At 38.7% G+C, this 26,062-nt stretch overlaps 2 protein-coding genes across 12 annotated transcripts in view; both read right to left on the minus strand.

Annotated features, from left to right (window-relative positions):
* Positions 1–1,816: 1,816 nt before the first annotated feature.
* hax1 (HCLS1 associated protein X-1) lies at positions 1,817–9,021 on the minus strand. The gene is made up of 7 exons (XM_079591349.1): positions 8,852–9,021; positions 7,701–7,975; positions 4,129–4,349; positions 3,581–3,644; positions 2,794–2,915; positions 2,525–2,645; positions 1,817–2,300 (listed from the first exon to the last, which is right to left on the minus strand). The coding sequence occupies exons 1-7, from the start codon at positions 8,923–8,925 to the stop codon at positions 2,236–2,238; spliced, it is 942 nt and encodes a 313-aa protein (XP_079447475.1). The 5' UTR covers positions 8,926–9,021; the 3' UTR covers positions 1,817–2,235.
* Positions 9,022–9,429: 408 nt separating this feature from the next.
* Positions 9,430–26,062, minus strand: part of ubap2l (ubiquitin associated protein 2-like) — a 28,056-nt gene continuing 11,423 nt past the window's right edge. For 4 of the 11 annotated variants that reach the window (XM_079591341.1, XM_079591338.1, XM_079591342.1 and 1 more), the window contains exons 8-30: positions 25,357–25,401; positions 24,910–25,016; positions 24,699–24,758; positions 24,562–24,614; positions 24,393–24,478; positions 24,079–24,259; positions 23,587–23,788; positions 23,177–23,499; positions 22,805–22,983; positions 22,592–22,712; positions 22,468–22,507; positions 21,197–21,389; positions 21,054–21,117; positions 20,444–20,753; positions 20,026–20,114; positions 19,880–19,933; positions 19,692–19,773; positions 19,344–19,564; positions 18,042–18,147; positions 16,728–16,874; positions 12,521–12,588; positions 12,244–12,438; positions 9,430–11,271 (exon numbers count right to left, since the gene is read on the minus strand). In XM_079591341.1, coding sequence (XP_079447467.1) covers positions 11,176–11,271; positions 12,244–12,438; positions 12,521–12,588; positions 16,728–16,874; positions 18,042–18,147; positions 19,344–19,564; positions 19,692–19,773; positions 19,880–19,933; positions 20,026–20,114; positions 20,444–20,753; positions 21,054–21,117; positions 21,197–21,389; positions 22,468–22,507; positions 22,592–22,712; positions 22,805–22,983; positions 23,177–23,499; positions 23,587–23,788; positions 24,079–24,259; positions 24,393–24,478; positions 24,562–24,614; positions 24,699–24,758; positions 24,910–25,016; positions 25,357–25,401 — 3,022 coding nt within the window. In that variant the 3' untranslated portion in view covers positions 9,430–11,175. The remainder of the gene's footprint in view (positions 11,272–12,243; positions 12,439–12,520; positions 12,589–16,727; positions 16,875–18,041; positions 18,148–19,343; positions 19,565–19,691; positions 19,774–19,879; positions 19,934–20,025; positions 20,115–20,443; positions 20,754–21,053; positions 21,118–21,196; positions 21,390–22,467; positions 22,508–22,591; positions 22,713–22,804; positions 22,984–23,176; positions 23,500–23,586; positions 23,789–24,078; positions 24,260–24,392; positions 24,479–24,561; positions 24,615–24,698; positions 24,759–24,909; positions 25,017–25,356; positions 25,402–26,062) is intronic. The other 7 variants (XM_079591347.1, XM_079591348.1, XM_079591346.1 and 4 more) reach the window with 5 other exon arrangements.

The raw sequence follows: 26,062 nt of genomic DNA on the forward strand, positions 1-26,062 counted from the left end.
AAAGTGTGTTTTATGTGTGCGTCTGGGGAAGGAATGCCAATTACATGTAGTACATTGCCCTTTTGTAATAAAACGACGAGTAGTTTATTGTTAACTTTTATCTGTGATGCACTGCTGGCTTATACAAGACTCAGATACATGCATAAATCATCTACTCTGTTTATTTTTTGAAAGAAAAGTACTGGCTCTATTTTTTGCCAATTCATGCAAAATACCTCTCCATATAGTCAGAGTACAATAGGGCAATACAGAAGATGCCTTGTTCTCAGCTGAACCATTTATGTAGGGGTTTCCCATTCTGCTCCTGGAGGACCAACATAGACTTTAGCTCCAACACACCTGCCTGGAAGCTTCTAGTGAGCCTGAAGACCTTGATTCGCTGGTTTCAGTTGTGTTTAATAAGGGCTGGGGCTCAAATCTGCAGGACGTTGGTCCTCCAGCCAGGAGCAGGTTTGGACAACCCCGCATTTATAACCAATATCTAACCATTTTTTATGTTGTCTCATAACTAGCATTCATAAGCACATAGAGATGTTTTTTTATTATTATTTTTTTTTTTATCTCTTGGTAAATTTGTTCTCAGGCCCCATTTCCTCAGTGTTTTTCTTAATGAACAAGTTTTCTAGTCAATTAAGCAAAGCTACACATCTGACGTGTAAATGTTTGACCCTGGTGTCCATGATTGCCTCCAGAAGTTAATGTGTCCATGCAACTGTTCTCAGTGTGTACTATTGACGATGGACAAAAAAAAAAAAATCAAGAAAAAGAAAAGAAAAAAAACAAGAAAAAAAGTGGCCCATAAACATAACTCGGACACTTTCTACACCAATGGTTACTCCGCTGATTTAAAAAATATATATATTTTTTTTAGGTAATCTTATATCTGACTTAGCTTCTACTTACGAGGAGATAATCATCAGATAACGGAGTATAAAGTCAATCTCCATAAAGAGGTGCATCTGTCACTAGATAAAGATCAAATTGGGTGCAAAGCTAACCTGCTCACAATTATGGGTGTGATACGCACCATAACCAGAAGTGTACCAGGCTTGGTGAACTATTGTTTACTTTTCTTATTAGCTTACGTTGTCAGCATGGCTCTAAATGCCACAGACTGTCAGTTTACTAGCACAGGTAGAAAATCTCTAGACTGGTGGCCGAACTGGGTGAACCTTTGGGTTGCTAAATATATTGGTTTGCATCATATACTGGAAAACAGCTGCACAACAATATATGTAGTTTTTTCCATATTTATTTGCTACATTAATTTTACAAAACTTTGAAGTGCTTTTACTACTGACTTATTTTAAAGTCCCCCTGTAGTCAATCACTTTATCCCTTAAAACTCACATTTGATCACCAAAATTACATTTTTACTTGGAAAAAAACCCCTTAAAAATAAAATAGCTTGGAGAAAATACTCAGCAATGGTGTTGACATGAATTTGCACATGGTTGTTGTTCTTAAAGCATATTAAAAACACCACATAGACATATAAACAACATTAAAAGCTGGATTTTCACCACAAGAGCATTGAGTTATGTAATAAAATATAAAGTCTCTGAATAGGTTACATCCAGGTTCACATTCTGCAAGAAACCTTTTGAAGGATTTTAACAAACCACAAAAATACAGCTAAACGAACTGTGTTCACTACTTTTTAACCCTTTTGCATCAGTGTAACTAGACTAGAGAGATTATTATTATTTATCAATATTGACCTGTTCTCTTAAATGAGTGTTATTTTAAAGGAAATGACCAACTTGAGACTGCGAAGCATCCCACCTTACGGACAAAAGAAGAAAAACAAGGCAGATCACTTTTTTTCCTTTATTTCACTCTGAGCGATAACACCATTAAAAATAACATTATATATATTATACTGTGGCCCATCATCTGCAGTCTCGCGAAATCCAATGGATCTTCTTTACCAACAAACTAAAAATGTGTGTCCGTCCTTTTCAGAACACTGTGGCTTCAGCTACTGATATATATATAATTATTTATACATCCTTAATGGAAATTATATTCAAAAGAAAGAAGTAGGCAAAGTTATCAGGGTCGTTTTGTGGCAGAAAATAATTGTTGTTTACTCATATCATCAAGATCTCCACATATACATTGAAGAATTCAATCAGACCTAAGAATGAAAATATCTACTAATTATCATTGTAGTTTGCAGTTGATAGGTTTGCTGAGAAAGAGATTGTCCTTTGGTTTGTGTCCAGAGCCCTTTCAGCCCCGAAAGCCTCTGAAGAACTTAGAAAACACTGAGAAATCATCCTGCATGTCAGAGCCGCCTGAAAGATGCAGGAAATACATTACCGGGTGATTCAGGAATCAAAACTGATCTTGTAAAAGCTTGAGGAATATAACACTGATATTTGAAAATGTCTTTACATACTATATTAACCAGAATGCATTTTAAATACTCTAAATTCTACAATGTTTATATTGAATACAGTTTTTATCTTTTACCTTCGTGACCACACATAGGGAAAAGTGTTAGCTAGAAATGGCTAACCTGGCATGAGAGGACCAGACTGATCTTGCGGCCCATCTTGGACACCAGAACCCCCTGAGATGGTCACTGTAGTCTCTTCATTACCTTCACCGTCTCTGACTGTTCGCCTTTCTTCTACTGTCTACACACACACACACACACACAATCTCTATTATTACTTGTTAGACACCGTCTGGACATGCGTGGGATATTTTGCGCCTTGCTGAACATTATTACGATATTAGTAATCAGAAATACTTTTGAGGATCGGATTATACAGGAACACTCACTCCATCTTGTCTGAGCACCTTGGTGACGCTGATGGACTTAAAGAATGACCTCGTCTTTGGCTGTGAAGGTGCTGGAGTCAGGATCTGATCCAGCCCACCTGAAGACACCTGCGAGTCCAGATCTGAGGGTGGAACCAGAAGACAAAAGCTTTTTGTAAACCAAAGACAATTTATACGAGTTGCATCAATGATATCAGGCAAAACATTAGGGACAAGCCCTATTCATTCAAAGGTTTTAATTGTCAGCATGGTAACCAAGGATAACGTGAAAATAACATTTCTTCGTCAAGTCAGCTTTTTTTTTATTTAGCACTTCACAGTAATTAAATAGAAATGAGTTCTATTCAGCTATAAGATGCTCTACAGAAAACAAGTCATTATTCAACTCAAGTCTGTTCAATGTTGATTCATTCAGTTCAATTATGAAATGAAGTTGATTCAGCAATAAAGCAGCTCTAGTGTCATCATCATCCAGCTCAATTCAGTTATGTATTCATCCGATAGTATCAGTGCAGTCAAATCAATAATATTACTGAATATGAAAGTGTCTTTTAATCCCCTCTGCATTTTCTATATTTCCAACTCCTTCTTATTAAGTCTGAATTTTTAAACTGCAGTGATCTACCATTCTTTTATTTGAAGTTTTGCATGTCAAACAATAGATTTAAGTATCTAAACTTCTTCATGAATTACAATCTTTTTATTTCACTTGAATAATTGTGATTTTTTTCCCCAGAACATTACTGTCTGTACTTGCATTTAAATAATAATAAAATATTATAATTACCTCCATCCTCTTTTTTCTCGTTCTCCTTCGGTCTTAATAGACTGTCTTTCCAAAGATCGTGAAACTAAAAATGAAATGAAGACAATCAGATGAGAACACAAGATAGAAAGACTCTGAAACATGGGGTGTCCAAACCTGCTCCTGAATGGTGCTATCCTTCAGGACACTCGCCTGGAAGTTTCTAGTATGCCTAGTAAGAGTTTGTCTGCATACGAAATCACATACATCCCTACTATATAGCAGGTGAAAAACAGTATGTGACAATAGAAGTAAAAAAATAAATAAAATAAAAAACAGGCAAAAAGTACCCCGGATGACCTACTACTTCTGGCGAGAAAGTGTGAACACTTTACTATCACTTTTAGGCCACATCATGACAATAAATGTACTGTAGTACGCCCGGATGCGATTAGAGAGTATGCGATTTCGGACGCAGCCTATGATTAGCTGGTTCGGGTGTGTTTAATTGGGGTTGAAGCTAAACTCTGCAGAACAGAGCTGGATTGGACACCCTTGCTCTCAAAGTCTAAAAGTGAACTTTGATTCACCTTTGAGAAGGGGGTCCACTGGGGAAAGGGGTTGCTGGGACCTTGTGGAGATGACGAATCCTTGTCCTTTGGTGCCACAGAGGGGGGAGGGAGGGGTGGATTGTAGGGTGAGCTCTCAGGAGACTTCAACATGAAATCTCTGAACGGGTTAATACTTCCTGTCCCACTCCTGCCTTTCTTGACACCTTCCTGAGGAGGCGGAGCTTCTATGGATGGGACATCTGTTGGGCAGAGGAAGCGGAGAGCAGCAGGAGTTAGCAACATATATTTAAAATACATTGCTATCACTATTAGGTTTTTGAATGTTTTTGTTTTGTTTTTTTTACAAGCTTTTAAAATGAAAAAGATTAGAGTTACAGTGAGTTACAGTCATTTTCATTTTCTTGTAGGTTTTTTGGCATTTCTATTCGTTTTTTTATATATATCTCTCTATTTTTATAATATTACAATTTATTTTTAGTTATTTTAATACATCAATTAAAGGGCACCTATTATGGAATTTTGAAATGTACCTTTCATGTAGTGTGTAACATAGATCTAAGTGAACAAAAACATCCTGCAAAGTTTGAAATATGAAAGTGCACCGTATATAAAGTTTTTGTCTTTCAAAAGTAAGAGTCGACTGAGTAATTTTTATGAATCGTTAGAAGACCGAAGCTTTTTCTCTGACTAGATGACGTCAACTTGTCAAGTTATTTGAATACGATACGCCCACTTATTGCGGAAAACTTGAAAACATCATGGCGACGAGACGCTGTGTTCTGAAGTGCGACTCAAAAGCAAACTTTTTTCATCAGCCCATGGAGGAGCATTTGAAGACTAAGTGGCTACAATTCATATATACAACTATACCACAGAAGTATAGTCCGAGCCTTGTGCTTTGTTCGCGCCATTTTGAAGACGATTGCTTTACCAACTTAAATGCAATCAAACTTGGATTCGCGAGCCGGTCTGATATTGAAGGAAGGTTCAGTTCCAAGTGTGTTTGCATCAGCTTCCTCCTCCGTATCACAACCTGTAAGTGTTATTAATAATTTTTGCTTTTATATTTTATGTAGCGTGCTTAATAATTATTTTGTTTGTTGTGTAAGCACCGTTTAGCTTCTAGGTCTTCAATGGCAATTGTATTGAGATATGTGAAGTGTTTGTCGTTGTTTCCGGAGTTGTCTTAAAGAATAGAATAATACCTCGTAGTAACGTAACTGCATTTTTTTTTTTGTAAAAACGTTATGTTTATGCATCAGGCTAATGCAAACAAAGACTGATTGTGCTTTTACAATATGAACTCTGGGCTATGCTCGCTAACACAACATTAAATTCTTTATCTTATTTTTAGTTTTTTACTACAAACTACAAAGCAGACTATAATCATTATTATAACACGATTTAATTGATAAAAGCATCATTGTACTCCGTGTTAAACAATAAGTATTATCTCTGTAAACACTGCTGGGTCATCTGACCAATCAACGCAGATTAGCGTCGCGCAAAGGAGGGGTTTGGAAAAACGAGTCGTTGAACGAATCATTTGGGAGTCGGTGAGCAAATCAGGTAAAAATAAATGCATATTATACGAAAACAAAAGTGTTTTTTGACATTGCATGCACGTAAAACTGTTGTTGGGGACTCCCTGAACAACATTAGGATTAGGAACATTTTAAATGTCATAATAGGTGCCCTTTAAAATAAATGAAAAACAGGAATATTCCCTCTGCAACAAGCTGAAATAAAATATGTTTTTTATATATTTTATTGATTTCAGTTCATGTTCATTTTATTTCAAGTAATGAAAATCTTTGTTTTATGGTTTTATTTTTAGTTCATTATATTAACCCTCATTTTAAATAGACTGTTATATCTTAGTGTTATCCTTACCCTTCAGCTAAAAACGGAAATCTTACGCATTTTAGCCATTCATTTACAAGACAGCAGCGTTTTGTGGGCCTAAAAACTAAAACTTTTGAAAACGATCCCATTATCGTCTCCATGTAAACTACAAAAACATGAATTTGTGAAAAGGATGAATGCATATTCGCTCCGTGCACAAAATGGCGACCGTTGACGTTCGAACCCTGAGTGTGCGGGCCAGTACTTCCGGTGATCTGACAGCGAGAGCAAGAGACAACAGCGACCGAGTTCCATTACTAGAGAGATAATTTTTCACAATGAGTGTTTTTAGGATTCAAGAGAGGCGACTTGCCTTTCGGAGGGTGACAGCCTCAGCACTTCATTGTTGTGTGTCGTTATATATGTACCGTTTCGTCACGTTACAACAAAGTCAGCTTTCATGCATTCCCCGCTGACGCCTGCGGTACGGGCTGAGTGGATACAGAAGATCCAGGGGGGACTTCAACCCGACCACATTTTTAAATGCATATAATTTTCTGTGTATTTCATCTGTGAGTTTCTATCCTTTCTATTACTGCATTTATTCTGTGCAAGTGAGATGAGTAAAGAGCATCTGTTTCAAATCATTATCTGTCTGGTGTTTATAAGCAGCGCATACAGTCTTGTACTACGTGTAAAATATACACAAACTTATAGTAGACTAAATTTTTGTGGTAACGTTACCTACAGTTAAAAATGTAAAATATGTGATGATAATATTGATCGAGTAGCCTAAGTGAAAATATATACGCAGAATTGAGAAATTAGTATTTATGGAGATAAATTGTAGCCTATCACAGGGCAAACGTGTGAATGTTCACGGGGTATTTTATTTAACAACTCTAATCGTAGTTGTAACTATATTTAGGCTACAGTTGGCATAATTGTCATTGCGTATGCAGCATGAGTACAATACAATCTTCTGTTCGTGAACAGTTGTATTTCATTCATTAATCTGACTATGTATCCGTGCATTTAATTGCCATTGGCTCGTGTGATAGTAATATGGATCTTGGTAGTATTTTAAGTTCTATAATTTATTTTATAAACCACTATAAAAGGTATAATTTTCGACTTTCTCCGGCTCCCTGCACCGTGCATAATGCGAAACCGGAAGTGTCTAACCGCACACTCGCTGTTCAGAAATCCAAAATGGCGGCCCCGTGCAACTAGTCCATTACGTCTTCAGTCTGTAGTTGTGTAGTGTTTCTTTACAAAGTGACATCGCCACCTACAGGCCTGGAAGCATAATACAGTATTTTTTGTCGTTTTCGCGGATCCTTGTGAACAGGATCGTTTTAACAAAGTTGTTGTCTGTATGCGAAAAACGCAAAGGAAAAACGTTTCCGTTTTAAGTACATCGTTGTCGTGTAAACCTACACTTAGAGTGTATAACTATGTTTTCCAAACACATTGTGTTTTATCTGTGTGTATTACATGTATAGAGCTTATTAATTTAGTGATTTATACAGTATATAGGTATATCTTCTATCTATTTACTTTCTCGTTTGATTATACTGAGATGACTACTTGAAATGTATTGAACCATCATCTAATCAGCTTATTAAATCTAAATTAAATCATGCAAGATGTACAGATGCCTAGAAAAATACTTTGAACAAAACAGTAAAAAAAAAAAGTATCACTGCAAATAAACATAAACTTGAAGAGCAGAGCAAACGTACCTCTATGTCCAAAGCCATGGCCCTCATCAAATCGACCTAGACCAGCAAAGATCTCCTCCATGTCCCTGAAGATCTGGCCGAACAGCTGAGGTTCCTCGAAGCGCATCCCGCCGGGCCCAACGCTGAAACCAAATCTGAAGGCATCATCTATCGGGTCCCGACGTGGCCTATTAAAGTCACCGTAGTGAAATCCACTGTCATTGTCTTCGTCTTCATCATCATCATCATCATCATCATCATCATCTTCATGAATCATCCCATCAAAGAAGGGGTCCCTGATTAAAACACATTCAAATTAGCAAACCAATCTGAACTAAACAATATCTCAGTGTATTAATCAGGAACAGTGCAGGGGAAATAAATACACCAGGCCAACAAGCTCTATATTTGCATTCAGAACTAAAAGCTACTTCATATACATGTGAAAAACAATCTTTACATTTTTCATTAAACACTTGAAAGAAAGATGTGTAAACTCAAAGTGACAGGTACATTTTTGTTTATATAAATAAGTGCATTAGATACCAGATACAGTTTATTTATCTTTTTATAACAGGATAGTAAAATAATCTGTTAATGTGTCATCTGAGGCTGGATTTCTCATTCTTCATTATTACAACTTTTCACATATTATAATAATAAATAAATAAAAATCTATGATACAATTAAGAAATGTATTCATAGGTGTATTACTACGTTTTAGCACCAGCCCACTGTTATTTATGTCCTGATGTAGTAAAACTGAAAGAGACACGTGTGTGTATTATGTTCCATATGGCGTCACGTATTTTTAGCAATTTGTCACGGACGGACAAAACAGCACAAAAATGTATTACAAAATAATTTATAACTGTGCCGACAAACGAAAATACTTATAAAATATCACAATGCTCATATGCTCCACAATGTTTATTTCTATTACCACCAATTAGCCTAACTTACCCTGGCTAAGTTACAGAAACATCCACACATAAAAGCAATATATTGTGAAGCGTGTTACTTTATAACACTATAAACAATGTTATTGCTTATATCTTCTTATTATTGACGTTAGTTTGTTAACGTATAATAATACGACATGATAACGTTAGCTGTCAAGTCGTCTGTCAGGTAACGTTAACATTTCAACATTGAACTGTTAGCAGACTCACCTCCGGCCATCACCACGATAATGACCACCACCGGGAACCCCGAAAAAACCCCGAAACAGATCAAATACGCTCATTTAAGGACGAAGTATCCAGTGATCCTTCTCAAATGACACCATAACAAAGTTGCATCAGAGATCCACCGAGGAAATCCTACGAGATCTTTCCACCGGAAAACAGATTTCAAAATAAAAGTCCAAACATTGCATTAACGCATGCCTTCTACGACTAATAAAACAAGCCATGTAATACATTTTAAAACTTGAAATTAACTAAAAATAACACTCAACAATAAAGAATACTTTAAATAAAATAAATATCCAGTAGCATTATATGTTGAGAAATATGGCTTGCTCAAAGTTAATGCCAACGTTATATCGTTTACATCAGTGTACACATTCATGAGGGGAAACATGTTTATAATAAGGTTTTAAAAATCTTCACCACTAGTTAATTTGATAAATAAAAACACATATCTATGAATATTTCGAATTAAGCAAATTAGTTTTACCAAAAGCTGCTACAATCAAATCAAACTGGCAATTAGCATTTTAATCACACCTTCTGCAAGACACTGGTTTCATGTATGGCAAAAATTTGACTTTAATATCACAAATGCATGTTAGAAATTCTCTAAAACTTTTTCTATGCAAAGAAATGAACTGAGGAAACTATAAACTTGGCTGCATCAACTTTACACCTCATTTTGAGTTAACTACTTTCCTACATTACTTGTTTGCAAAGCAACTCAAATGATCAAATGTTTTAAACTAGAACACAGAAGCAGATTGCAGTTAAAAGGCACACAAACAGTTTTCTTAAAAAAGACATTCACATCCAAAAATGATGAAAATGTCTTTTTCTTGTTTATTTACTTAATATTTATATATTTTTTTACAAAATAAAAAACATTATGAAAAAAAATGCTAACAAGTCTGTGTAAGGATTCGAGAGGGGAGAAAAGAAGCCATCAAACAAACAGACTACAGTACTTGTGTTTTTATATATATATGTACAAGACAAGTTTATCCATTTAAATCTTTTTAAAACGCACAGTACAAAAAGAAAGTCACTGACAAAGAAAAAAAAAAAAACCATAGTACAATTCTGTCCATCAGCACTTTCCTAATAATCATATTACTAAAAGAATATATTTGGGGACAGAAGGTGGGGTGTTTCAGGAGGAGAATGACTGCAGGTATGACAGAAGGACAAAGGCTGTGGAAAGACACAGGGTGGCCAAAAAAAAAAAAACTGACCTCAATCCCAAAATAAATGAGAAACTTCACGCTTATGGCAAAACGCTGAGGTCAAAAATCATGCCTTAACGTAATCCAATCTCCCTGCAACATGAAGGGTGGTAAAGGACAAAAAAAAAGTTTGCAGAAAATAAGTCTTAAGTTAAGGTGACCAGTGCACTTCTCACATCTGGAGAGTACAATAAGGCTCCAATAAAAGAAATAAAAGGAATACATATTGAAGCCTATTCTACAAGTAGAACATTCATATACTGGCCACCCTGATGATGCAATTCATTCATTCACACACACAAAATAAAGCCAAACTCACACACATGCACATACACACGCAGTACAGAACCAAAGCCTGTGAACTCACCTATACATTTTTTTTTCATATATCTATTTATATTTGGTAAAAAATAAACTTCACAACTGCACTAGCCGATTTAGAGTGATATCTTCCTTTTTTTTCCCAAAATAAAATTTGGTAAAAACTCATTGAAGGGGGAGAAACAGAGAAGGTGCAAGTACATCTGGATTGCAGGTGCTGACCAAGCAAGCAGCGGAAAGGAAGGAAATAACGAACGATGTGAGGAAAACAAAACAATCCTGCCTTCTCTCCCTCCATCAAACCCATCTCTTTTTATTAGAGCCATCAGTAAAAGGAAAAAGAAAAGGGGAAAAAGAACCAAACATTTGTCCTTTTAGAAAACAGATCTATGTTACATATTCCAGAAAAAAGGGAGGGGGGGGGAATTCTGGGCTTTTATGCATTTTGAACACAATACAAACTCCAAATACTCAATACTCCGATCATGAAGGCCTAAGTAACTATCCATATATTGGCGATATCACGCTCCCCGTTAAGACTTCTCCCCCGTGCCCCCTCCTCAAGCGGCGCCTTACAGTGCTATCTCCCTCTCAGGACAGCGCCACCAGTGGAATGGGGTTGGTACTGCAGGGTGACCGTGTAGAGAGAGGAGAGGGAGCGCCATGGAGGACAAAGAAAAGGGGGAGGTATCTGGGGAGAAAAAAAGGTTCCACTAATCCAGCCTTTGGAACACCAGACGGGGCAGGACGGGGGGGTTAATTGCCTCCCCAGTTGTAGCTGTTGTATGCTGACTTGTTGATCTGAGATTTCTGTTGAATGGAGGCGTTCTGACTGCGCTGTACAGAGCCACCCTGAAAGAACAAACAATTCAAATTTAAATCAAATTTATTTCAAATAGTAAAAATTAGACATTTATATTTAAAAACTTTTTATAGACTTCCTACCCATTAACATTACAAAAAGGTTTGAGTTGGGGGGTGGGGGGATATAACCAGGGATTCCCGCAGCACTTTGGAACCTAAACAACACACGCCTGCCGCCTTAAGTACGTCGTCAAAAATATTTATGAGCGATATCCGCCGTGTTACCACCCGATATTTTCCGCCGCTATTCTCAGACCGGGCTCTTGATCTAGAGACGTGTGGCGCGGGACTAGATTTGATGGCCGAGTGGAAGCGCGGATGGTAATGCACTCCGTGTGTGTGGGCTGCGGGAGAATAAAACGATTTGCGGGACTCCCGAATAGATAGATCGAAATATCTATGAATAAAACTAAAAGTTTTATTCATCTGTTGCAGAAAAGCAACAAGAACAACTAAAACAAAAAATAGAAGCTATTTACAGGCCAGAGTTTCTATTTGTAACATGTTTGCAGCGTTGAGCGATGTAGCCAATCACAGACATGTTGATTTCTTGAATGCAATGGCCAATCAGAAGCATTTAAGATGGAATCCCCTCACCGCTCAAAACTGACTTTTTGTTCAGTGCTGAATTCTGCATGCTGGCAAATCCTCCGTTTATAAAAGATATTATGAAAGATTCATTGTGCAGTCAGCTTCATTGATAATAACAGATGTATGAGATATTGATTTGGTATTGAGTACAAGTATTGATTTGGAAGGAGAAAATAATAAATCTAAAAATACTAATAGTAATAATTTATTAAACAATTTTTTTAAAGTATTCAAACTCAAACATGAAAAGCTTTATTTGGAAGGGGAAAATAATAATAATAATAATAATAAATAAAACTATAAATCAACAACAACAATTTTTATTCCGTGAGCCTGATGGGTAAACAAAGCAGCATGGCTCAAGCTCACCTGTCCGTCCTGCTGCAGGTGGTGGTGGAGCATCTGAGAGTGTGGCTGCTGATGGGCGGTCAGGATGTGCATGTAAGGGGCCGGAGCGTAACCCGCTGCAGCCGGAGGGTTGATGGGGCCGCCACTCCCAAGTGCTGAGGGCAAACTGAAGGAAGCGCTGGGGGTTCCTGTGTGGAAACCCTGCTTCTCAAAAGACTGAAGGACAGAAGAAGACACTTTAGCATTTGTGAAACCACATGCTTGGCAACTCGATTTAAAATCTGACGAGGGTGCTCACCTGTGTCTTTGTGTAAACAGACCCTGAAATGTCAGGGACTCCCGTGTTGCTTGATGTCACCGAGACTCCTAAAGCAGAAAAGTCAAAACACATGAAATGGTGATCACTGAAACTAGCAAAACACAAGTGGTAGTACTTGGTTAACTTGGACTCATGCATTTTCTGTAAAGCTGCTGTGAAACTGTGTATTGTGAAAAGCGCTATAAAAAATAAATGTGAGTTGTACTTGAGATAGTTAACTAAGTCATTATAATTCTGACTTGCATATGATTGGAGACACCGGTGTAAAACTAAGCAAATTCAGCAAGGGAGGAATGATAAAATGTAACATTTAAAAGGAACATCCCTTAACTGCTTAAAGGTGGACAGCTGTGTGAAAAAAAAAAAGCTCATCTGTGGAACCACATTCGGTCATAGATCGGTACCAGTTCAAGGCGCAAAAATACAAATAAATGAAAATCCACAGACAACATGTCATGCACAAAATGGTACATAACCATCAAAATACTAAACTTAAAAGGGTATACCATGTTACTTTTGGTACTCTAGCAGTTAACCAAAAATACATGCGTCTTGCGGAAGACCATTGTAGCCTGAACTACTCAAACAGATTTTATTTCCATGAATGATTGACCTGAAGAATGAAAGCTGTATCATATACGTGGATATATTTGAGCAGTATCACACTCATAGCCCATGCGAAATGTCTCTGTATTTATAGCAGACAGGCTGCAGTGTTAATCGTGTGAAAAGATTGTATGTGTGTTTTATCTGTAAAAAAGAAAAAAGAAAAACATACATATAGTCCTTCAATAATTCAAGCACTTTTCAAGTGCCTTTTCATAAATATGGCTGTTCAAGGGTTTTCCAGGACTTGCATTTCAAAAAGTCAAATTCAACTTTAAGCACGTTGTACGAACCCTGTGTGTATGACAAGTCACATGTACTGGGCTACTCTGCAGTGGTTGTAATCCCAGCAGCAGGTCTAAAATAGTCCAAATATAAAAACTGAATACTACGATATGCCTATAAGTGAAGACAAAAACAGTTTGGAAGATGGAATCATGTACTCGCCAATCATATAAATTGGTACATTTTGAACGAAAAAAGAAAAAAAAATGTTAAAATACAGTGGCAGAAGCAATGTATTTGAGTTACAATTTGTAAGGGGTTCTAACATTGGGGGCTTTTGCACCGGAGGAACCTTTTCATAGTTCCTATAACTCATTAGGAAACGCGCCTTTTGGGGGAACTAAATGATCTCTAATCCAGCACAACAGGAACTACCAGTGATGCAAGTGAACGTTGATTGGCCAAATGAATGCAAAACACGGGCACCCACCAGTTTATAACCTATATTGACGAACATGGAAAACAGCGATAGATGGATCAATGTCGAAGTACAAGCACTTCTGAACCTTTAAGCTGAGGAAATCCAACAAAACTTTGAAGGGACCAAGCAAAACATGATTATGTATTCCTGCTCAGCTAGCGACATTGGGCATCAACCACACAGCAAACTCATATACAGTTTACTTTGTTTAATAGTTCTATCTAGCGTATAAGATAGGACTGTTAAACAGATCATAAACTAATGAAGACGGAGTGTGAGTGCATTGTGCTCAGCGACGTCAAAATAAATGCCCTCCATTGAAATTAATGTCCCGCACAACAACCAGAGCGGCAGGACGTTAGTCTGTCAGAGTTTCTACTGGTGGAATGAATGCAATAGGAAAAATGGTTCTAGGGGAATATTTAGCTCTTGGGGTTCTTGGCTAGTCCCTATAACTAGTCTAATTTTAATGGAAAAATAATAGGGGCTTTCACACAAACTAAAACAAAATTACTCTTCGGTAATTCAGTGACCAACTAAAACATTTAAGGATTTAAGGATTTTTGGTACATTTGAAAACAATGTTTGACAGTAAAGCCCATCTTTGGTCTCATGGTTTAGAGCAATTCTGTAATAAAGTACTTGAACAAAACCCCCCAAAAAGTTATGCATCTTTATATTAACAAATTCTTTATTCACAAATATCCCCATTAATAGTTACAAAATTACGTAAGTTTAATTTAACCAAGGAATGTTGTTGGCCATTATCAGTTTAAAACAAAAAAAGTGCACAGCTTTAATAAAAAATAAAAGTGCCAACAAGTGTAAACAAATGTAGCCCAGATCAAATCAAGCTGACAAAAATGTTCACAAGATTAAAAAAAACAAGTAAGGGATCATGTATAGCATGGCGGATGTTATAGCGAATACAACCCCTTCAGGCGGATTATAATTTGACAAAATATTGATTTAAAAAAGGAATTTAATGATTTAAAAACTATTTATATGGCTTCCGCTAAAGAAAATAGTCCGTTCCGTCTCTACGGTTAGAATCCTCAGCCCATGGCAACGCTCTATTTTTCATGGCAACGGTCTGTTATCAAGAAATAACAGGTCGCATTTAGGGGTGTGACGGTTAGTATATAACCGTGAGACCGACGGTTATAGTTAAACACCGTCATTAGAACTCTATAACCGCCAAAACCGTGTTATTAAAATATTTTTTACAAACATAAAAAAAAAACTTCTTTTTTTAAATTTTTTAGATAGGATCATAATATGCGCCATACAATACATCGGGAGACATGGTTTTTACCACTTAATGAAGTTTTGTTTTGTAAATCGACAGAAATGATTTTTACCACTTCATATAAGTTTTGCTTTGTAAGCCTAAGCGAATTTCGTTTTGTACAAATTGTACCTTAATTTTAATAAATGTTTAATCAACCAATTGCATGTATTTAATAATATAGCTGACAATATAATAACCGTGACATGGAGGCGCCGGGCCGGCGCGCCGCGTTCACTTGCATTGCATTGTGAACTAGAGCGCATCTCATCGTAAATTAATGAAACTATGCCTATGCCTCATGCATTAGCATTAAATATCTTTGCTACATCCTTTCTAGACGGGTTGTGGCTTTGAGAAATCTTGGAGATCTCCCTAATAAACGGAGGTCTGAAATATCTGCCCCTTTACCGATCAGAGCGCGCGCTGACACGGAGTTAACCCACTATCTCCAAGAAGAACCAATTGACTCTACGGCTAATCCACTAGCATGGTGGGGAGACACACGCTATCCGCTCTTAGCAAAATTGGCACGTAAATACATGTGTATTTGTGCTACAAGCACAGCATCAGAGCGAGTTTTTAGCACTGCGGGTAACATAGCTACCCCAGTCAGATCGTCACTAAAACCGAGTAAAGTGAACATGTTGGTGTTCCTGTCACGGAACTTTGAAGTCGAAAAAGATTAGGAATTTAAAATGTCATTGCACTTTTTTTGTTTCCTGTATTTAGTTAGTTTAATTAAGATATTATCACAACAATCGTTGTTCGACTTTTTTTTTCTTTGATAAAGGTATGTAGATTTTATCATTTGTAATTTAGGCCTACTCATTCATTTTATGCAGCTCTTATATAATTTAAGCAGCCTACGTTTTTAAAAGGATTTGTTTAGTGTGTGTGATTTATTTAAAACAAAGCATGTTCATTGCTTTTTTTTTTTTTTAAGGATTAAAAAAAAAAACGACGGTTATGTTACGAACCGTCACATTTGACTCACATCATAACCGTCATCACCAATTCTGAAACCGGCACACCCCTAGTCGCATTCTACATTAGAATTCAACCAAGCCATGTAATAACAACAAAATGCATAAAGCATTTGAGATAAATTAAAGACCAACTCTGCTCTCATTAGAACTGATATTTTACCTTGTTTAACAATAAACACTAGTCCATTTCAGAGAAACAACTTGCTGATATTTAATAAATATCTTCAAATACTGAAAAAGGAAGCTCAAACAAAACCACTAATCTGATCTAATGCATTATGGGGTAGTTGGCTTCTTGCATCAAAACCCTTTTTGAAGGTGTTAAAGAAAAGACGGTCTTAAAAGTCATGAATATAATAACCCTGATGTTCAACCTAAAGGAAGTGTGAATTTAGTGTCCTCCACCCTGTACAGAACTTCCTAGGTTCAACAGAGTTTCCTGATCTCCTTCCATCGGACACGAGGAGGCATGTGACGGCTTCATCAAGCTTGACCAGTAGTAAGTTAGGAGCAAATGAGGGGAGAGAGAGAGAGCTTAAGAAAGAAAAGGGAGGAGGAACAAGGAAATTGGGGGGTTTAGCGTGAGGCTGCACTCACCCACTCCGGGCCCGGTGACAGAGCTGGCGGGCTTGTTTTGCGCAGAAGCAGCGGCGGCGGCAGCAGCGGCTGCGGCAACGGCAGTGCCGTAGCCGCCCTTACAGAAATCCCCGCTCCCTGCCGAAGCCTGGCCCAAATCCTCATAGCCTGCAAACGGTCAGACACACACAGCCACAGCCCCACAGCATTAGACACACACCAGGCAGGGCCAGAGGGAAGGAGGAGAGAAGGGGACGGGGCACTGGGATGCAGCAAGCTGGGGAAGGGGCCTAATCGGAAAAGGGTACTGGTGGTGTTGAGAACATTTAAGAGGAGATATGAAAGTGATGGACAATTTACAACCAAAGGAATGGAAATGAAGAAATAAGAATGGGGCAAAAAAGAGAACATTAGGAATGACTAAGATGAAGCTGGAAGATATATTCATTAACGAAAAAAGGCAATTTCAAAAGATGTAAGGAAAGACTATATGAAGAACTTGAAAAGAATGAAGAAACAACGACAAGAAGAATCTAAAGTATGAGAAAATATTTTAAAAGATGGCTGGTGTTAGATTGAGGGAGAGCGTAAGGGCAAAAGAATGGGAAGGTACAACAAAACAGTGCTCAAAAGTGGTGGATGGTCAAAAGCAAGCAGCGTGTGGAAAGCATGTGTGAACCCACCACCCTAAATCAAGCGACCTCCCTCCCACCTCATTCTCCTTACATCACTGGTTCCACAGAAACCCACCCACTGGCGGCACTTTGAAGTGCTTAAGACTATTTGTGGGCAAACATTGGATTGTTTAAATGCCACTATCTAGTAGTACAGATTCTCTTAAAATGTTCAAAGATGGCCATATTCTTGAAGCTGCAGATTGATTTCAGTCCAAGACACTCCAGGTCAAGTTGTATGATGCTCAATTGTTAAAACTACCCCACAAGTAGGATCAATGTTTAAAGCTTAGCGACACAAAACAAAACTCCATGCAGAACACTTGTGATTGCGAAGGTCATCTGGTTTTGCAAAACCAAACAAGACGCAGTACTATGGATTGTACCTTTAATACGATAAATGGTCTCATGCTTGAACTTCACAGACAAGAAAAGAAACAAACTTGGCCAATGTAGGGTTTAGAGGTGACTGAGAACGTTTAGTTAAACATGGCTTGAAAACTTTGCCATGAGGAACAAGATGGTATTGAGACCTACTAGTCAGATTTTACCAGTTTGCGAAAAACTACTAATTCTCTGCAGATTCTGTTGTAAGAACATCATTCCATCTGAATGTTTTACTGCATTTTAAATGTTGCATGAAAGTAAGAAAATGTATTACCAGTGCTATATCCATGTGATCCATAACCGCTAGCCTGCTGGAAGGCTGTAGCTGATGCATTGACACCGACATTCACACCATGCTGTTTGGAGGAGGTAGGAGCCACCTGGGAGGAACATTCAGAAACGGTCCTTAAAAGTCACAATTAAACTAAAGAGATAGATCTCGTGCAAATCTAAGTTGTAATATTGTGTTTATTTTGTGTATGCCTATCTATATCTGAATTATCTTATATTGGATGCATCCCTTGAATTAACACTGTAGTGTGCGTGATCAGCTTCAGCGCGCGCGGCTCGAACGGCACTGCACGACTAATAATGACTCTTGGCAGGACTGTCATATTACATAACATTATAAAGAGATCAATATTGTAATAAAACATTGTGAATTATTTGAGTTTAGTTGCCGTGTCGCGTTGCTCCAGGAAGAGCGCGTCCACAACATGATCATTCTGAATGAATGGCACGTAACTTAGTTCAAATTCACTTGTGCATTCGCGTCATTTTGTGCAAAAATTATTTATTTATTTTGAATATATCTGATGAATCTCATATAGGATGCGTTTCTTTGAGTTAAATAACACGCTAGCAAACTAAGTGCTCCAGTTTAACGGTAGCCTTCATTCAGCGCGCGCAGCTCAAGCAGAAATGCACGACTAATAATAACGATGAATAATTTGGGACTGACATATTACATAACATGAGAACACTTGTATTAAATGGTTGTGAATGCATTGGGTTTAGTTGCCGTCTTCAGTGCGTTGTTCAGGGAGAGCTCGTCCACAGTCACACATTCTGAATCTGAGGCGGCGCTGGTGACGCGTTGTATAGTAGTCATATTTGATAATTAAATAATCAATGACATCAAAACATTCATCCATCGATCATGGGAATTTGTGAAAATGTACATCCCTAAACAACTGTTACAATAAAACATCAATTGAGCAATATAACATGCATTTTTATTCAGTATATAAGCAATATTTAGCTTTTTATGTTAAAGACACTATTAATACCGTGAGAAATTTACACTCTCAGGAAAATAGCCGCTTATCAGTTAATCGTTAATTGATTGATAAGGTCAATCAACTAATGATTAATTAATTAGATTATTTGCATCCCTAATTTTAAATATAAATGTGTTTATGCCACCAAAGATATACTTTAATACTAGGGACTAAGATGGATCAGAGCAGGCATAATTTATTCTGGCTTTATGACACATTGCTCAAAATTCTGTGTAAAAACACAGACACAGAGCAGCTTTAACTTGGCTGTGTAAAGATGCCTTAAGAGATTTTACCGGAAACATGGCAGGGCCGTACTGGAAGGTGTTGGGCAGACCGGGCACACCAGTGTAATAGGGCAGGCTGGTGTAGCTGTATCCTGGTGGAAGGGCTGGGTTGAGGAAGGGCTGTTGGGCAGTGTGGTGTGTTTGTGTCTGGGTCTGCTGGGGCTGGGCCATCGTTGTGGCAGGGGCAGGAGATGAGGCGTCACCACGGCCAAACTTTGACAGGTCGCCAGCTAAGAAAGATTTCAGACAGTGTTTCAGATAATGAAGCTTTGGGCTCACAACCTCTGGGTTCCCTGTCCAGACGCTGAACACAATGCACAAACCAAATTTAAAAAGGAGAATAAATCTGCATCTTACCAGAATAAGGGTTGCTCGTTAAACCACCATCCCTGCCAGTCAGTGCTGTGGTTGGAGTGGCAAATGGGATGCTGTAGTAGTCCTACAGAAGGCAAAAATAATGACTCAACTTCATGTCACAAACAAACCCCATTTCTGTTGACTTCATGTCAAATACTTCAGCTAATCAAACAGGAACAAGCCCTCACCAGTGGTATCCTGGTCTGCAACATCTGCAAGTCATCGTAGCCATAAACTTGAGGCTGCAAGACATAAGAGGTTTGTGAGCTAAAACTAAGATACCACATGTCAAAGCATGCAGCAAAAACAAAACAAAAACAGGCCAAACACTCACTGGGTATGGGTGAAGCAGGCCAGGAGCCATAATGTAAGGGTTGGGCAGCAGTGGCGGCACTCCAGGAGGCAGGTTTGGAGGTGCTTTCCCTGTTGAAGCAGCAGCATACAATTAAAAAAATGCAGAAATGGTTTTACCCAGTTACATCAAGCATTTCACAAATTTATACATCTGAGATAACAAAAGGGATGTTGCACATGGAATAAATTGATGCATGATCATTCATGCCATTTTTGACAAGCAATCACAGATGCTTTTCCCCCAATTTTAAAGAAAAAGAAAACGTTTTTTTCTAAAAACTCTTTATGAAGGACCCTTACTAACACATTATCATAGGAAGAGTATTTTTATGCAATTGTATAGGCCTATAAAATGTGGGTCATATTAGATCCAAAACACTAATAACAGCAATTCTTACCTGAGGCAGCCGAACTGCGAGACAACGAGGCAGATGAAGGTGCCAAAGTGGCAGATGAAGATGCACCAGCCAAAGGGGGGACCATTGAAGCCACACCGGCAACACTGTTCAATCCCATGGCCAGACTGCTGACGGGGCCCAGGGCGGACTGCGCTGAGACCAAACTGACAGATGAAGAGGGGGCAACAGGGATGCTGTGGGAGATGGGGGCTGCTGAAGTAGCTGAAGAGGGTGGAGGAATTGAAGATGGAGCCACAGATACCGAGGAGAAGGATGAGTGCAAGCTGGAATCAGCATCCACACTTGGGTGCTGAGATGAAGTTGAAGGAAGTTCACAGTGAGCAAAAGAGAATCAATTTAATATAATTCATAAACAGACATTTGTTTAAATAAATCAACAAATCATATAAAGAATAAATCAACAGAACTTGAATCATTTTAAATGACAGTCATTTCAGGGGCAAATAAATTAAAATATTATATAGTACACAGGTTAGTCATGCAAAACAAGACCAAGAATATCTATAATGGAAATTTATAGGGACAATACTGATTTCGCATTGACTTTATACTTATAAAGGAAGTGCATTTAGTTGCAGAGCAAACTCACCAGCAGGCTTGAGTTTGAAGTGCGAACTGAAGGTGCCAAACTGTTTTGCTGTGTTGGGTGGGAGCTGATGGGAAACATGCATTATTATTAGAATCTCTGATCCATACATACTAAATTGAAGCAACAACAACAAAATGGCATACTTATTGTGTTGAGGGGCCAGTGAGCTGGAAGAGGCATCTTCGTGCACGAGAGCACTGAGAGGCGTCTGATTGGATGTAGTCAGCAGGGAAGGAGGACCTGATGAGGGGTCAGCCAATGAGGTTATGTTGGAAACTGATGGTGGGACGACTGATTCGGACACCGGTTTCATAGGCACTGCAGAGCCTGCTGCAGCTGGCAGGGATAATAACAATATCATCCATTGGTGTGGATGCTGATAGTTAAATGTTCTAATGTACACAGTTCCGCTTTCAGCTGCTTCATATGCTCGAGCTCTCTAAGGTGGGCTGGATTCTGATTGGCTGTCTTTTTTTTTTAATCATTTATCAGCTGGGGAATAATCATTTAAAAAAAGATATTGACTCTGTATCATTATATCTGTGATTATATCACTTTCCTATGGTCACAGATATCTTAAGTTAATAATCATTCTAATTCTGTGTTAGTGTAATTATATAATGAAGTACCGAGTAATAATAATTAACTACATGTACTTGCAATTAACCAAAACCACACCCTAACTATAGTATGCAATTATGCACAATTTACAGTAATTACATGTAATGTGAAACACTAATCATAAAGGGTATGAATTTTTTACAGTTAATATTAGGGGTGTGCGCGATATTGACAAAAAAATTAGTATCGACAAAATACCAGAAAATATACATTTTTGAGTGTTATTGTGCTGGTACTTTGGCAGGTTAAGGACTGCCGTGAACAGCTGCCTCCCAAAGTTTTTGTTATTCTTTATATTTTGTGCGGTGGTTAGTTCGTGGCAGTGATATACTAAAAACATAATGAAAGTTAAAAATCAGTTTTTTTTCCTAAGGGGAATTTCTATTGCTTTTTTTTTTTTTAACAATGGAAAAGTAGCGCAATGGAATGGATAAAAGCATTTCCGTGTGAACAGGCATACGTGGGCATAGTATGCCCATAGATCTACCATCTACACCTATACATACACTCATACATGCACACTATGGCCTGTGGGCATGCCTAAATAGTCATACGTGGTGTCTAATCTAAACCGAAAAGGCTACATCATGCATTGTATGCACCATCAAGTATGTCCATCACTTTACAACAACAATGTCAGATCGTTAAAACCCCAATTACAATATTTTCGTAGACAATATTATGTTTATATCACAATATTATTGCTATGTTAGCTATAGGTTTGCAATGTATATTATCTTCCTTGAGGTTAATGGCACTTTACTTTGAAACCATTTGTTAAAGCTTGTCATACCTTCCAGAGATTGTGACGTCTGTATCGAACTGAACCCATTCTGTGGGCAGAAAAGAAGGTTTGCTTAGATGAAGCATCATTATCACAAGACATATGGAGGTACACTGATAGACAACTGTCTCACCTTTGCCTGCATGTCTTTCTGTGGTGAGGAGGACACAGAAGGAGGGTAGCGCCGTGTCTGGCTGGCTCTTGGCTCATATAGCTCCATCTGATTAGGGTTGGACAGGGCTGTTGCTTGCTCACTGAGGACAAACCGGAAAACCAATCAATAGTCAGGCTGTGATTGTGTTACTGCATCATTCAGTCGTTGGATATAGTGATGCGAGATACCCACTTGCTAGCACTTGTGTAAAGGCTGTTCTGGCCTTGGTTGCCTGGTGTCGTCGTGGTGACAGCTGGCGAGGTATCATACTCAGGAAGCACCGGTTCAGAGCCAAACTGTAATGCTCCAAACTGCAGGTTGAGCCCAGATATATCCGCAGATCCTGGCATCTCCACCGCTTGGGCTGGAATCTGTAAAATCACAACAACATTTGAGTAAAAAAAACTGATTACGCTATAAGGTGAATCTGATCAATGCCATTATACCAACTGAATAAGGAAATTGTTATAATTTTTTTTAATTCTTAGACAATAAACCGAGCGCCAAATTTCATTAATCGTGACAGTCCTAGCTGAAATCAGAAAGAACTAGTAGAATCATGACCTTGGTGGTGATGGAAGCCCTCTTCTTCTGCTGTTTAAGTTTGTGCTGCTGCAGGGGGAGGGGGCTGGACGCCTGCGGGTCGGCTGGGCTGGAAGAGTTCTGCTGACCTGGGGCAGGTCCCGAGGGTTTGGAGACAGGGGTGGTGATGGCCTGGGACAGTGAAGATGACTGGGTGGACTGAGGGAGCAGAGCTGAGGTGGTAGAAGTGGGCGCGGCTTTGTTCTGCAAGAAGGCATCCATCATGGAGGAGGAAGTGGAGGTGGGCTGGTAGGGCTGCCGTTTGGTGAAGGGATTGTGCACAGGCTCTGTTTGAGGTTTTATATCTGACAGCACAGAGAAAAAATAAAATAAGACTTCACAGAGAGGACTGAACAATCAAAAAGCAATTCAAACCATGTTGGCCCTCTTACCGTATTGTCCCAGTCTAGTGGGGCTGGTATCCCAGGTAGAAGGACCAGCGTTGGGCGGTCCACTTTGTGAGTGCTGGGCCGCAAGCTGGGCCAAAGCCTGGGCAGTCTTAAACTGCTCCAGAAATTGAGAACCAGTCGTGGAGCCTCCAGTGGTGCCTTTTGGATCGCCAACATCACCGAAACCCTTACCAAGCATGCTCACCTGAGGAAAGGACAAAGAGCAATTAAAAAGTGTCTAAAGTCCTTTGTGCCTCTAGGATACAGTTTATAAAAATCCGGTTCTGGACGCTGACTGGTCAATACAGGAATGGGTAAAAAAAAAAAAAAAAAAAAATGCGCTTAATAAATATGTCCCAAAAAAGAAAACACACCTGAAAAAATTAAATACAGTAAATTGGCCCTTAATAAAAAAGGAAAACCAATGACATCAATTGCTGCAAAATGCAAAAAAAAAATTAACAGCCAAGACAGGACATTTATCATCTGGCTTACCATGCTGTGCTGGCTGTAAGGAGCACTGGAGGAGGACTGGGACAGTGATGCTGTCTGCTTTGAGTTGCTAAACACCAGAGACTGCGACAGAGATGGCGGCTGTGGGCCTTCAAGCGAAGCAGGCTCTGCCTCTGAGGAAGAGGAGGGAGGCGTCTTCCCCAGCAACACCGCCAAATCAATCCTGAACGTCAAACATGCTTACATCAATAAGGTTATCATAATGCTATGACTGCAGCAGATCATCAGGAAAATGTACACATCTGTGACAGCATATCTGTGTGATTTTGTGTTGAAATTGAAAGCCACCAGCATACCTCTGTCCAGCTGTAATGGTGACATTCTCCTGTGGAATGGGCATGGATGCCACACTGGAGGCAGTGAATATCTTGGTCTCTGACAGCTAGACAAAAAAGAGACCAAGAATTAGATTTACTCAAGTCTTAAAATGGAAAGCAGGTTCTTGGTCTCTGTTGAAATACTCACATCCTCATTCCAGTCCTCCGTGCCCCACTCTTCTGTGGCAGTTCTCCAAGCACCTGTTACACAGATACTCCGCTTAATTACAAGGACAACAACTTGTTTCCTTTACAAAATAGTCTCTGCAAGCCATTAAGACTCACCAGGGGCGGAGTCAAACTTGCGAGGATAGTTTGTTCCCTCTCCACCTGTAAACTCAAGCCCTGCGGAAAAAAAAGAGTTGTGTCAGAACAGCAACTCTGAACACTATTACAAATGCTTTTTTAATGTACTGTGTACTTCAGCCTGAATACATGCCAACACTAATGGAAACTGGATGAGGAGTTTACAAGAGACACTTAAGGCATTACTCACGGTTTCCATCCTCAGGTTCCAGGTTGCCTGTGTTACTCCAAGTGCTTCCACTTGTGTAGCTCTCCTCTGTTTGGGCTGGCTCAGTGTAGTCCGCTGGGTTGAACGTACTAAAATACAAAGTTAAAATTTTGTTTGAGCAAACACTGAAGTTATTTCTTGCTTCCCTCATTCACTCAGTGCTCATCAGTAAACAAAGGGAAAAATCACTCCATCAATTCCACTATGACCTATAAAAAACCACTCCTTTGTCGTAATGTGCTGATTGCAATTATACCAAAGAAACAAATGGGCTTTCCAATCATTCTCAAACTCTGAAACCAACCCGGTGGAAGCTAAACATATGAAGCTCAAATTCAGATGCATTCTTCAGTAACCAACTAATCGCTAATAAACCCTTTGATCCTACACAAACAAAAACCAACACGCTAATAAATTTATTTAACTCACCTCTCATCTCCTGACAAATCATATCTGGGGCCCTTATCAATCTGGCTTTAGGGAGAAACAACAAGGAGAATTACAAGCATCTCAACACAGGCAGAAAGACGAGGGTGCATGGTGTGAACAGTGTGCTTGTGTGTGTGCACGAGAGAGCGAGATGGCAACCGTCATGCTTGCGTCCATTACGGGTCAAACCACCACACCTGCTCTATAGGCGTAAAAGCTTTAGAATGAAACCCCTAAGCTAGTGGGGTGTGACTTACAAACTTATACAAGGCTAAACTTGTACTTGGAGGTCCAGAATTGAAAACCAAACATGCAAACTCCAAACGCACACTTCAAACCAAACAAGCGAAAGGCGCCAGTTAAGAAGCCTGAAGGAAACTATCAAAGAGTGACCACAAATGGCCTTGACAGAATCAGAGAATCAGTCCAGGGCATGACATGGCGTAGATGGGATATCAGTACTTCTAGAGTCTAGACTACTGGATATTGCGGTTTCACTATGTAAATAAAAAAAAAATAGCCAAACTAGATGCTAAAGTTGACATTGAAATTCAGAGATTTTTTTTAAAGCATGAAAGTCACATTGAACATTTAATACTGGGTATCATTTAAGATATTAAAATGCATCTTGTTTGCTTTTAGGGCTGGGCAACACAAAAAAAATAATATTTTTAAAAATCTGCATCTTCACAAATAGTATAGAGAA

Source organism: Phoxinus phoxinus (genome assembly GCF_949152265.1).
Source record: "Phoxinus phoxinus genome assembly, chromosome: 19".
In the NCBI taxonomy this organism is placed as follows: Eukaryota; Metazoa; Chordata; class Actinopteri; order Cypriniformes; family Leuciscidae; genus Phoxinus; species Phoxinus phoxinus.

What these genes read in the sequence shown, in the direction of transcription:
- hax1 (XM_079591349.1), bottom strand. Translation starts at nt 8,925, where the DNA reads ATGAGCGTATTTGATCTGTTTCGGGGTTTTTTCGGGGTTCCCGGTGGT. An exon ending in CGAGAAAAAAGAGGATGGAG is followed by an intron (nt 2,916 to 3,580) that starts GTAATTATAATA and finishes TTCCACCCTCAG; the next exon opens with ATCTGGACTCGCAGGTGTCT. An exon ending in GTCTGGTCCTCTCATGCCAG is followed by an intron (nt 2,301 to 2,524) that starts GTTAGCCATTTC and finishes TGCATCTTTCAG; the next exon opens with GCGGCTCTGACATGCAGGAT.